At 41.6% G+C, this 12,546-nt stretch overlaps 1 protein-coding gene across 1 annotated transcript in view; it reads left to right on the top strand.

Annotated features, from left to right (window-relative positions):
* LOC120046543 (V-type proton ATPase subunit B, brain isoform-like) overlaps window positions 1-12,546 on the top strand; it is a 48,521-nt gene that overhangs the window by 17,783 nt on the left and 18,192 nt on the right. The window contains exons 2-4 of the mRNA XM_038991871.1: window positions 10,732-10,787; window positions 11,365-11,463; window positions 11,553-11,646. Of these exons, the coding sequence (XP_038847799.1) occupies window positions 10,732-10,787; window positions 11,365-11,463; window positions 11,553-11,646 (249 nt within the window). The remainder of the gene's footprint in view (window positions 1-10,731; window positions 10,788-11,364; window positions 11,464-11,552; window positions 11,647-12,546) is intronic.

The raw sequence follows: 12,546 nt of genomic DNA, 5'->3' as shown, positions 1-12,546 counted from the left end.
CAACAGTACATTAGCAGGGTAATTGAAGCATAGCCCATATGTGGTCTTAATGTATTGGGCCTATAGCTTACTGCAAAAATTGGTTAATGTTGCATAGGCTTAATGTTTAAAGAGTCATACCCCCCCCAACAAAAAATACATGAAAGATAAATTAAATATATAAAATATAACACTTAACCTGCACTTTACCCCCCCTTCCAGCTCTGACTCTACTGATAGCTACATTATTTAGGAAACATTTACTTTCTATGCCTGTTAAGATGAATGCACTAACTGCAAGTCACTCTGGATAAGAGCGACCAGCTAAATGACTAAAATGTGTTTTTGTTTTTAAATACAAATAATAATCTGAGCGGTAGATCTTGGCTTGCATTTTGACTCAGTAATCTTGACTCAGAAAATGTTGGAGACCACTGTTCTAGTGTTTTCCCTGTTAGGACTATCAACGTCTCCCTTTACTGGGGAAATTGTGATCAAATCAAACAATATTAGCCACTTTCAATGCAACATACCGAAACAAAACGAACTATGCAAGAGATCTTTTTGTAGGCAGAGCGCATCAGCGTAGGATTCTATTGCATTGACACGCACTAATCAGCCCGGACTCTACACAGACCAGTGCAGCATAAGCAATCAGAGCTGCAGTAGGCCTTTATGCAAATAGACCACTTCCATATATGGATCTGTGCCATTTACTTTGAACTGGACTGTGTTTACTGCATGAGCGGTCGTGAGTTGATGCCTTGTTTTGAGATCAAAGTGAAAGCTGTATGTAGCCACACGTGCACATTTTGTTTATATCCTTTGCTAGTTAGAGTTATTAGCCGAATTCATAGATCATTTGTAGTCAACGATAAGGGAGTGATTGTTAAGAGCACAAAACGTGTACATTTCTAGACATCTTTGACGTTACATCTTTTTTTTGTCTTCCTGACATTTAGTCCTAGTAAAAATTCCCTGTCTTAGGTCAGTTAGAATGACCACTTTATTTTAAGAATGTGAAATGTCAGAATAATAGTAGAGAGTATGATTTATTTCAGCTTTTATTTCTTTCATCACATTCCCAGTGGGTCAGAAGTTTACATAAACTAATTTAGTGTAACTTTGGTCAAACTTTTCAGGTAGCCTTCCACAAGCTTCCCACAATAAGTTGGGTGAGTTTTGGCCCATTCCTCCTGACAGAGCTGGTGTAACGGAGTCAGGTTTGTAGGCCTCCTTTCTCGCACACGCCTTTTCAGTTCTGCCCACAAATTTTCTATGGGATTGAGGTCAGGGCTTTGTAATGGCCACTCCAATACCTTGACTTTGTTGTACTTAAGCCATTTTGCCAGAACTTTGGAAGTATGCTTGGGGTCATTGTCCATTTGGAAGACCCATTTGCGACCAAGCTTCAACTTCCTGACTGATTTGACTGTCTTGAGATGTTTCGTATTTTGTGAGGTGCACCAGTCCCTCCTGCAGCAAAGCACCCCCACATCATCAAATTAAATGTATTTATATAGCCCTTCTTACATCAGCTGATATCTCAGTGCTGTACAGAAACCCAGCCTAAAACCTCAAACAGCAAGCAATGCAGGTGTAGAAGCTCGGTGGCTAGGAAAAACTCCATAGAAAGTCCAAAACCTATAGGAACCAGGCTATGAGGGGTGGCCAGTCCTCTTCTGGCTGTGCCGGGTGGAGATTATAACAGAACATGGCCAAGATGTTCAAATGTTCATAAATGACCAGCATGGTCAAATAATAATCACAGTAGTTGTCGAGGGTGCAACAGGTCAGCACCTCAGGAGTAAATGTCAGTTGGCTTTTCATAGCCGATCATTGAGAGTATCTCTACTGCTCCTGCTGTCTCTAGAGTTGAAAACAGCAGGTCTGGGACAGGTAGCACGTCTGGTGAACAGGTCAGGGTTCCATAGCCGCAGGCAGAACAGTTAAAACTGGAGCAGCAGCACGGCCAGGTGGACTGGGGACAGCAAGGAGTCATCATGCAGGTAGTCCTGAGGCATGGTCCTAGGGCTCAGGTCCTCCGAGTGAGAGAATTAGAGAGAGCATACTTAATTTCACACAGGACACCGGATAAGACAGGAGAAATACTCCAGATATAACAGACTGACCCTAGCCCCCCGACACATAAACTACTGCAGCATAAATACTGGCGGATGAGACAGGAGTGGTCAGGAGAAACTGTGGCCCCATCCAATAATACCCCCGGACAGGGCCAAACAGGCAGGATATAACCCCACCCACTTTGCCAAAGCACAGCCCCCACACCACTAGAGGGATATCTTCAACCAACTTACCATCCTGAGACAATGCCGAGTGTAGCCCACAAAGATCTCCGCCACGGCACAACCCAAGGGGGGGCGCCAACCCATACAGGAAGACCACATCAGTGACTCAACCCACTCAAGTGACGCACCCCTCCTAGGGACGGCATGGAAGAGCGCCAGTGACTCAGCCCCTGTATTAGGGTTAGAGGCAGAGAATCCCAGTGGAGAGAGAGGAACCGGCCAGGCAGAGAAAGCAAGGGCGGCTCGTTGCTCCAGTGCCTTTCCGTTCACCTTCACACTCCTGGGCCAGACTACACTCAATCATAGGACCTACTGAAGAGATGAGTCTTCAATAAAGACTTAACCTCACTAGGGTATGTGGGACGGTAGCGTCCCACCTCGTCAACAGCCAGTGAAACTGCAGGGCGCCAAATTCAAAACAGAAATCCAATAATTAAAATTCCTCTAACATACATGTATTTTACACCATTTTAAAGATGCACTTGTTGTAAATCTAGCCACAGTGTCCGATTTCAAAAAGGCTTTATGACGAAAGCAAACCAAACGATTATGTTAGGTCAGAGCCAAGTCACAGAAAAACACAGCCATTTTTCCAGCCAAAGAGAGGATTCACTAAAAGCAGAAATATAGATACAATTAATCACTAACCTTTGATGATCTTCATCAGATGACACTCATAGGACTTCATGTTACACAATACATGTATGTTTTGTTCGGTAAAGTTCATATTTATATCCAAAAATCTCAGTTTACATTGCCGCGTTATGTGCAGTAATGTTTTGATTCCAAAACATCCGGTGATCTTGCAGATAGCCATAGAAATCCCAGAAATACTCAAGTGTTTTTCACAGAATTAAAGATAGACTTCTCCTTAACTTAACCGCTCTGTCAGATTTTTTTTTAAATGTACGGAAAAAGCATAATCTGAGTACGACACTGAGCCCAATCCAATCCAAATCCAGCCAAAGAAATTTCCGCCATGTTGGAGTCAACAGAAGTTAGAAATAACATGATAAATATTCACTTACCTTTGATCTTCATCAGAATGCAGGAATCCCAGGAATCCCAGTTCGACAATAAATGACTGATTTGTTCCATAAAGTTCCATAAAGTCCATAATTTATGTCCAAATAGCCACTAGTTGTTAGCCTGTTCAGCCCAGTAATCCATCTTCGTGAGCACTAGGTCCAGACAAAAACTCAAAGTTCCTTTACAGGTCGTAGAAACATATCAAACGATGTATGGAATCAATCTTTAGGATGTTTTTAACATAAATCATCAATAATGTTCCAACCAGAGAATTCCATCGTCTGTAGCAAAGCACTGGAACGAGAGGTAACTCTGTCGGGAGCGCGCGTCACGAGCCTGAGACACTCTGCCAGACCACAGACTCAAACAGGTCTCACGAGCCCCTCCTTTATAGCAGAAGCCTGAAACAAGTTTCTAAAGACGGTTGACATTTAGTGGAAGCCTTAGGAAGTGCAACTTAACCCCATAGACACTGTGTATTCGGTAGGCCAAGCTTTGAAAAACTACAAACCTCAGATTTCCCACTTCCTGGGAAATCCTGGGAAATCTGAATCACCTGCCATATGAGTTCTGTTATACTCACAGACATCATTCAAACAGTTTTAGAAACTTCCAAGTGTTTTTTTTATCCAATACTACTAATAATATGCATATATTAGCATCTGGGACAGAGTAGCAGGCAGTTTACTCTGGGCATGCATTTCATGCAAAAGTGAAAATGCTGCCCCCTATCCCAAACAGGTTAACTGCCTTGTTCAGGGGCAGAACGACAGATTTTTACCTTGTCAGCACGGGGATTAGATTTTGCAACCTTTCGGTGACTAGTCCAACGCTCTAACCACTAGGCTACCCGCCGCCCAGGCACATGGCCAGGAATCAGATTTGTATCAGACTTTTGTATTAGGACCACTGTTACCACACCTATGTAGGTGATTTGAATGTGGCTTGAAATATCAGATTACATGTGGTTTTTGGCTGTTCAGAATGCAGGAAAAATAACCAATTGGATTTTGATTCACTTCAAACTGCCAACGTGAACACTGCTTAAGAACCCTGTCTTGGTGAATTACTTTCAAGTTTCAAGTGCTTTTAGATTCTTTGCTTGTTGCTTCATGATTATTGCACAATTTAACAATTTGTTGCATGCTCCGTGATTTGTAGTTGCACAAACATGAAAGGCTCTGAGTTTGAACATTTCTGGGGGTGTGCTTCCTTGAATCCTTTTGTCCTGTAAATGATCATTGAAAGTCTAGGAATATACACTTTTATTTACCATCAAGGACATCAAAATTGAGTTGAAATTGCCTCCCTATTACAAATTGATTGATGCTCTTGGTCCATTTGTCTCCTTTGCCTTGGATTTTGCTCCATTGAAGATTCACCAAAGATCCAACACATCCATCTCAGAGTAGCATATCTGTCCAACTTGAGTAAGCCAGAGCATTGTTTGGCAATGGGCAAGCCTTTAATTTGCCTAAAGATAGTAGGGATGTTTTCATTCCAACATCCAATAAGCCTATTCTGATACTATACAGGATTTGTACTGTTTGTTTTAAATGCTGCCATATTTATTCTGATGAGTGGCAACAAGGAGGTTGGTAGGTTTAGGCTGATCTAAGCTCATTTTTTTGGGTTGAGTGTGTTTGTTGGCTAAGAGTTGCATGTTTGAGTTAAGGAGGTTCCCTGGTTTCAGGCTTGGGCCAATTAGCATTCCCATCTCCTGGTGGCCTGTGAGAAGCCTCCTGCTTGTGGTCGGGTAGACCTTGATTGTGAGCCGCATGTCACTGTTACCACTGCTTTGTACCATGTATTCAGCGTTCGAATGATGCTGCGCCCCATCCCAGCACCCACAGAGCCCCCTCTTTTTAGCTGGGAAATTCAATTGTGTTGGAATGCTCTGTGCCTCTTTTCTCTGGTACTTGAATGGGCTCTTTAGTATTTCACACCAAGGTGTCCTTCTTCAGGGTGTGAGGTCAGGCTACCAAAACAGTTTCTAGTGGTGGATTAGGACCAATTAACATCTTTGTACACAAAGGGCTCTGGCAGCTGAACAGGCCGGAGGGTGACCCACACTGCCGTTGCATGCCAAGCCAGGGGGCTGCTGCACTTGAGCTCAAGTAGCAAAAGAGGGGTGGGGAAAGTTTTTCAAACCTAATGAGAAATGTTGCTACTTCACATCATATGAATGTGTAGCGCATTGATTAATCATGATCTTGTGTAATGAGTGGGTACTATATTTCTTTTAGCTGTGTGCAACTGTCTCAGAGGACATCTCTGAGTTGTTTTTTTTCATTATTAGGGAAGTTCTGGTGGGCCTAGTCTAAACCATCATTTCAACAATGTGTCAGTGCAATGCACCACAACATTTTATTTGCTTTGTAGGAAGTACTTATTGTGTTCTAAAAGGGTACCATCCACCAGAGGCAACTATGGTCAATTTTTCACACAATAAGTATGAAGATGGTCTCTGCAAATAGGGCTATCTTGAAATTGGGCTTATGTTCCCATTTTCTGTTTTCAAATATTTTCCATTAGAGCTTTGTGGACTTGTGGGAAGATCTTAAGAGGTTGATGTACAATTGTACAGCCACAATTTTCTTGCATCATAATTATTATAACCCTTCAGTAAGTAGCCATATGTATCTCCTTTGAGCCATATATGGATAATTTGTAGGGTAAGTGTAGCTATTAAGTCCATAACAGGTCTAACACGACCAACCAACGTACATTCTGCAATTTGTCTGAGGAGAAAGGGACAAACAAAACTGTACAACACATACATTAACCCGCTTTTTTAAAGGGGGTATTTGGATGCAAGATTTGTCAGAGGCGAAAGTATAATCATGTCAATCATGAGGCTAATCTTTTATTTAATTGACTGTTGAGCTTGTGGGCCAATAGGAGATAAGGGTGTGCTGATGACTAGGAGTATATCACACATTTTTGATGGCCTGCACTACTCGTTATTTGGGATATTGACGGTGCTTCTGCATATTTCTGCAGTTATGTTTTTGTATTTTTAGTTTTGGGAACAAATTCAAGTGGGAACTCAAGAGCTTTAGGCTATGAAGTAGAAGTCCATCTGAGATGAGGTCGAATTTTTCCAGATTTTAGATGCAAGGTTTGAATGCAACGTTTCAGTCTGAGAAAAACTAGTCAATTGGCACCTAACCTTAAATAAATAAAAATGATAAAGATTTGCCTATATTTTTATCAACCGGGTAGTTATAACCAAAACTCAAATGCTAGGCTGTATTATGGTGTGGCATAGTTAATAATTCAATATGTCAAGATATCCTCTAGGCTAGCCTACATCATGATTATCACCACTGCATTCTTATATTTAATTCATATAGGCCTACTTGCAGATTTTTTTTGTTGTGCCAAGTTATGAAATAGAGCTAACCAGTATTCATAGCTCATTAGGAGATCATTTCAAATAAAACAGTTTTGAGACGGGGATCGTGGTCTCGCACTGAGACTTAGCAATGTTCATTAATCCTAGACTACTCATTAGCCTACGTTCAAGGCCTGTGCCGTAGGGTAGAGAGAGGCCAAACGGAATTAATCAATGGCTTTACTTTCTTTTTCACTGGTAGGCGCTATGTTTCTATCTGGATGAGATGCTGCATAATTGTATTGTAGATTTTGGAATCTTTAAGTCTCTTTACGCCTCTACAAATGTCTTTACTCCCAGTGCAGGGAGTTGATAGAGTAGTCCGAGCAGGCAGTTTATTTGGAGAAGGAAGGGAAACTAGTGCCCCTCTGTTGGGGTGGTCCTTTTATCACACTTGAGCACTCCCTTTGTCTCTCACACTCTGTCTCACTCTCTCTCACTCTTCCCCATCTCTCTCTTACAGCCTGTCTGGGTAATAGGGGTTGAAATGCAGGTGTGTGTGTGTGTGTGGGAAATGGCTATAGCGCTATAGTGCATTGACAGGTTATTTGTTGGCCACTGCCTAATTAGTGGCAAAGTGGATGCACCCCGCCAGGCTTTAGTGCTCTGTGTTAGAACCAGTCTGCTCTAATTTCCTTGCAGCTTTGATATTGGCCAAGAGATTGACGGTTCACACAAAAAAAGAAACACAAGGGCATGATGGAAGACCTGGTGAAAACAATGCCCCCGTACTCCCCTTCACTTCGTCTCCTCGGGCTATAGCTGTGCGAGGAGAAGCAGACGGAGGCCCCCGGTTTTTGCAGACACTACCAAATTGGCTCTAATGTCAGCAGAGCTAATGTTTTCCCAAAGAAAGTAAGAGGACAAAGTTTTGGACCACACCTATGCTCTTCTGTTTCTCCATACTTGGGCCTTTAAAGGGGGGCCTGAACTTCCTGATTTTGGCCTAGTTTTTCGTCTTGGTCATTAAGCAATGCAGCGGCCATGACTGAAGCCAAACAAGAGTTGGTGGTTTCAAATCAAATCAAAGCACCTTACAGATTAAATGCTTACTTGCCCTTACCAACAATGCAGTAAAAAAAAAAATATTTGAATAAGAAATAAAAGTAACATAATTAAAGAGCAGCAGTAAAATAACAATAGCGAGGCTATATACAGGGGGTACCGGTACAGAGTCAATGAGCAGGGGCACCGGTTAGTCGAGGTAATTGAGGTAATATGTACATGTAGGTAAAGTTATTAAAGTGACTATGCATAGATAATAACAGACAGTAGCAGCAGTGTAAAAGGGGGAGGGGGGGGGCAATGCAAATAGTCTGGGTAGCCAATTGATTAGATGTTCAGGAGTCTTATGCCTTGGGGTTAGAAGCTGTTTAGAAGCCTTTTTGGACCTAGACTTGGCGCTCCGGTGCCGCTTGCCATGCGGTAGCAGAGAGAACAGTCTATGGTGGTTGGAGGCTTTGACAATTTTTAGGGCCTTCCTCTGACACCGCCTGGTATAGAGGTCCTGGATGGCAGGAAGCTTGGCCCCGGTGATGTACTGGGCCGTACGCACTACCCTCTGTAGTGCCTTGTGGTCGACGACCAAACAGTTGCCATACCAAGTGGTGATGCAACCAGACAGGATGCTCTCAATGGTGCAACTGTAGAACTTTTCGAAGATCTGAGGCCCCATGCTAAATCTTTTCAGTCTCCTGAGGGGGAATAGGTTTTGTCGTGCCCTCTTCACAACTTTCTTGGTGCGCTTGGGCCATGTTAGTTTGTTGATGTGGACACCAAGGAACGTGAAGCTCTCAACCTGCTCCACTACAGCCCTGTTGATGAGAATTGGGTCATGCTCGGTCCTCCTTTTCCTGTAGTCCACAATCATCTCCTTTGTCTTGATCACGTTGAAGGAGAGGTTGTTGTCCTGGCACCACACAGCCAGGTCTCTGACCACCTCCCTATAGGCTGTCTCATTGTTGTCAGTGATCAGGCCTACCACCGTTGTGTCATTTTAATGTGTGTGTCTCTTGTGTGTGTTCGCACGTAGCAAAAGTTTGTACATTCACTCTGCCAAAACAATACACAGTTAGTCACTCACTCTTCTAGATAACTTGAAACAGTCTAACCAGGTCTTGTCTTGAAGTCTCCTAGGCTAGCTAGTGCTAGCCAATTTACAGTTAGTTATGGACCGTCAATAAATTACACAATGTAAATGGGACAATATTTTCATGTTTAGTTGTCTCATTAAATTATTTCAATAGTTGTATATTCATTTCTATAAACAATAGTTGGTTTGAGATTAAGTCATTGAAATTTGGAGCTATTTACATTTTACAATATCGTCCCATGTAATTAACCGACGGTCACTAACTAGCCCCTTAGGGAAATCAAATGTCAACGCAAATTGACCATGGGAATTACAATTGGGTCGCACCCAATTTATGATTACTTACTTACAGCTGCCAGCTGTAGGCAGGATCGAAATAAACCCAACCTAAGGAAAACTGTTAGAGGACATGAGTGTTTCAGCATGATATAGATAACGTTTAATGGGGTAGGGGAGGGTTTTTTGGGTGGAGGGTGTGGTGGAAATTAGTAGGGATTTATTAGGTTTATATTTTATTTTTGTGGTAGTACAGAATTGGGCAGATCATGATTGATCGTACATTCCAGCACAGTAAGTGGCGGCATGCACTTAAACGGTTGTTTGCGGACCGCCATGATATCATAGAAGAAGTAGAAAACTGTTATGGTACCCTTCATTCCGTGACACAGTTTTTTTCTGGCATCTTGCAAACTTCTGTTTTAGACAAGATTAACTTTATGACAAATTATCCTGTTTACACTTTGTAGTCAATTTTGACACTAGATTAAGTGTTTATGACTCATATTGATGCCACATAGGCTGTTTTCAAAATGAGAAGTTGCTTTTTAGGGGCAGTCGCTCTTTAATCATAGCCTCCTGGCCCGCCTCCATCTATTCCTCCACCTGCATATTTTCCCTTGACCGTGACGGCTTGGGCTCCTTAATACCCAGCGTGGTGAGTTTGGTTAGTTAAAAGTCCTGTTTCAGATGAAAAGATTCAGCAAACATTATTTTTTATTATTATTGGGTGTTCTGTAAAAAAATGCATGATCGTCTAGTTTGCCCTGCATTGGTTGGCAAAGAGATGGTTTTGATGGGGAGAGCCGGTGTTTGTGTTTTGGAAGCAGGAAATAAACAAAAGAGAACCAAAGCGGCCCACCCGTGCTGTAGTAGAAAGTCGGTTATCTACCATACCATGTGTGTTTGGGAGGGCTCTGATCACTGGCGTGGTGTTGGGCTCCTAGCCCGTCCTTAAGGGAGGGATGTGGCCCTTCAGGTGGTAAGTGTTCTAATATGCGTATTGACAAAGGGGTTAGGATCACGGAACCAATTGAACACGAGGGCTGAATTCTCCTTGATACATCTAAAACTGATGTTATGGAGTTGGATAAAATACATTTTAAAGATTGAGTATTAGGCGAATCATTAATTGTTTTATTGCACAGACAAAAGAGATGGTGGGAGCCATGAAACCTAACATACTAGCCAAATCCGAGACACTGGGGTGAATCTTTGAGTACAGGGAATGAATTATGGATTGTGTTTAGGCAGGCCTAACTTATAATCATACAAAATTCCCAGTAATTAAGTAACATACGTGTCTGGCGTATTGTTTAATAAATTGTAAACTTTGGCCTATGTAAATTCCATTTTATCCCATATGTTCAAAGTGCATCATGTTTTCCTTGATATTTTCCTGGTCTTGACATTTGGCCATGAAATGCATGAAAAGGATTTAAACCCCTTTACGAAAGTATAGTTTTAATTGTTTTTTAAATGTTTTTCATGTTTTTTCCCCTATTCTGATGGTCATTGTTTTAATCAACTACTTGTAAAAAAAAAAAAAAAAAAAGTGGATTTTAAATATATGATCGATTTTATTACATTTTTTATATATTTTTTATTTATTTATTATTATTTATTTTTACTGTTATTCTCTATTTCAGCATATTCTACTGTGTCTGGAGTGAATGGCCCCCTGGTGATTCTGGATAATGTGAAGGTGACTAAAGATTTAAAATTACTTTTCTATTAGGGCTCAGACACACCAATAGCATTTCCTGAATGAGTACTTAGCACCTCGATCAGCAGACCCACGCTAGATCCACATTCGATGCGATGTGGGCAAGCCTTTAATCTCTTGTGGACAGACGCACGTAACATGAATGGTATTGTAGCTTCTGTCAACAGACTGGGATGCGACGACTAAGGAGGAACTTTTTCCCGGTATGCAGATTTTTTGTCGCTGATCATTTAGAACAAATCACAATTTCTCAATGCTCGCATCATTTCAATTTTGAAAGGGAATGGAACATTTGGCCATAGACTTGCGTGAAACTTGCAGAGTTTTCTTTAAGGAGGGTGGAGACTTTGCAAATCACGTTTGTATCTTTCCCTTGTGATGCAATTATGCAAGATTTTTGTTCTGTGGTTCTGGCTTGCTTAGTGAAATTGATAGTCTTATTTACTGCAGGGTTAGCCTAATTGCTGGTCATGTATGTTTTCTGTTTTGAAAGACCTGAAATAAACATGTTTGTTAAATGGAGTTTTCCAATCTTTTTTTTATTTTTATGTGGCAGTTTCCCAGGTATGCAGAGATTGTGCACCTGACTTTACCTGATGGCACCAGGAGGAGTGGCCAGGTGCTGGAGGTGATTGGCACCAAGGCTGTCGTACAGGTGAGTACCTCACAACACACACACACACACACACACACACACACACATACCACAAACAACTGAAAGATACCGTTTAATATCATTTTCAGGTGTTTGAGGGGACATCTGGTATTGATGCCAAGAAGACGGCCTGTGAGTTCACCGGTGACATCCTGCGCACACCTGTGTCTGAGGACATGCTGGGTAAGATGAGCCTTTCACGACGAGCGGAGTGGCATCCGGTGGGCGCTAGGCAGGAGGAAGCATGAAATCCACCACTGATTAAGACTAATGTTTTCATCACTCTGTATAACTGTTTCCGCCCACCCTCCTTCTCACACAGAAGAAAATACCCTGCAGGCTTTACTCTCTTGGTGTGCTAAATACAATTGTTCTGTTCCATTTTTACCTCGCCTCTGTTAATGCCTCAATTTGAGTCCTGCATTGAGTCTTCTCCGTGAGCAAATTAGGGGAACAAAACATTGAAGAGAATCTTTGAGGCTTGTATGACTTTTTATAAATCTCCCAGTCATACCACCTCAGTGGGACTCAAGGTTAGGTGTATTTGAATAGTTGAGTGAACCATCTGTTGCTAGTATCATTTAATAATGGACCTAAATTAATTGGAAATATAAAATGCAGCATCTCTACTATTGTCTGAAACCTGAAGTAATTGCTCATATTCTTTAACGAATCAGAGGTAGAGATAATTATGTGGATAGCAATCCTTGCAATATGAAATTAACTTCTCACGAGTCACCATCCCGGATCCGGGAGCACCCTCATCAGTAAAAAAGCTGACTAGCATAGCCTAGCATAGCGCCACAAGTAAATACTAGCATCTAAATATCATTAAATCACAAGTCCAAGACACCAGATGAAAGATACACATCTTGTGAATCCAGCCATCATTTCTGATTTTTAAAATGTTTTACAGGGAAGACACAATATGTATTTCTATTAGCTAACCACGATAGCAAAAGACAACTTTTTTTTCCCACCATTTTTTTCCTGCATATGTAGCTATCACAAATTCGACCAAATAAAGATATAAATAGTCACTAACCAAGAAACAACTTCATCAGATGACAGTCTGATAACATA

Source organism: Salvelinus namaycush, chromosome 4 (assembly GCF_016432855.1).
Source record: "Salvelinus namaycush isolate Seneca chromosome 4, SaNama_1.0, whole genome shotgun sequence".
NCBI classification, from domain to species: domain Eukaryota; kingdom Metazoa; phylum Chordata; class Actinopteri; order Salmoniformes; family Salmonidae; genus Salvelinus; species Salvelinus namaycush.
Note: the sequence above shows the minus strand (reverse complement) of the source record. Positions and strands in the feature narration are given on the sequence as shown.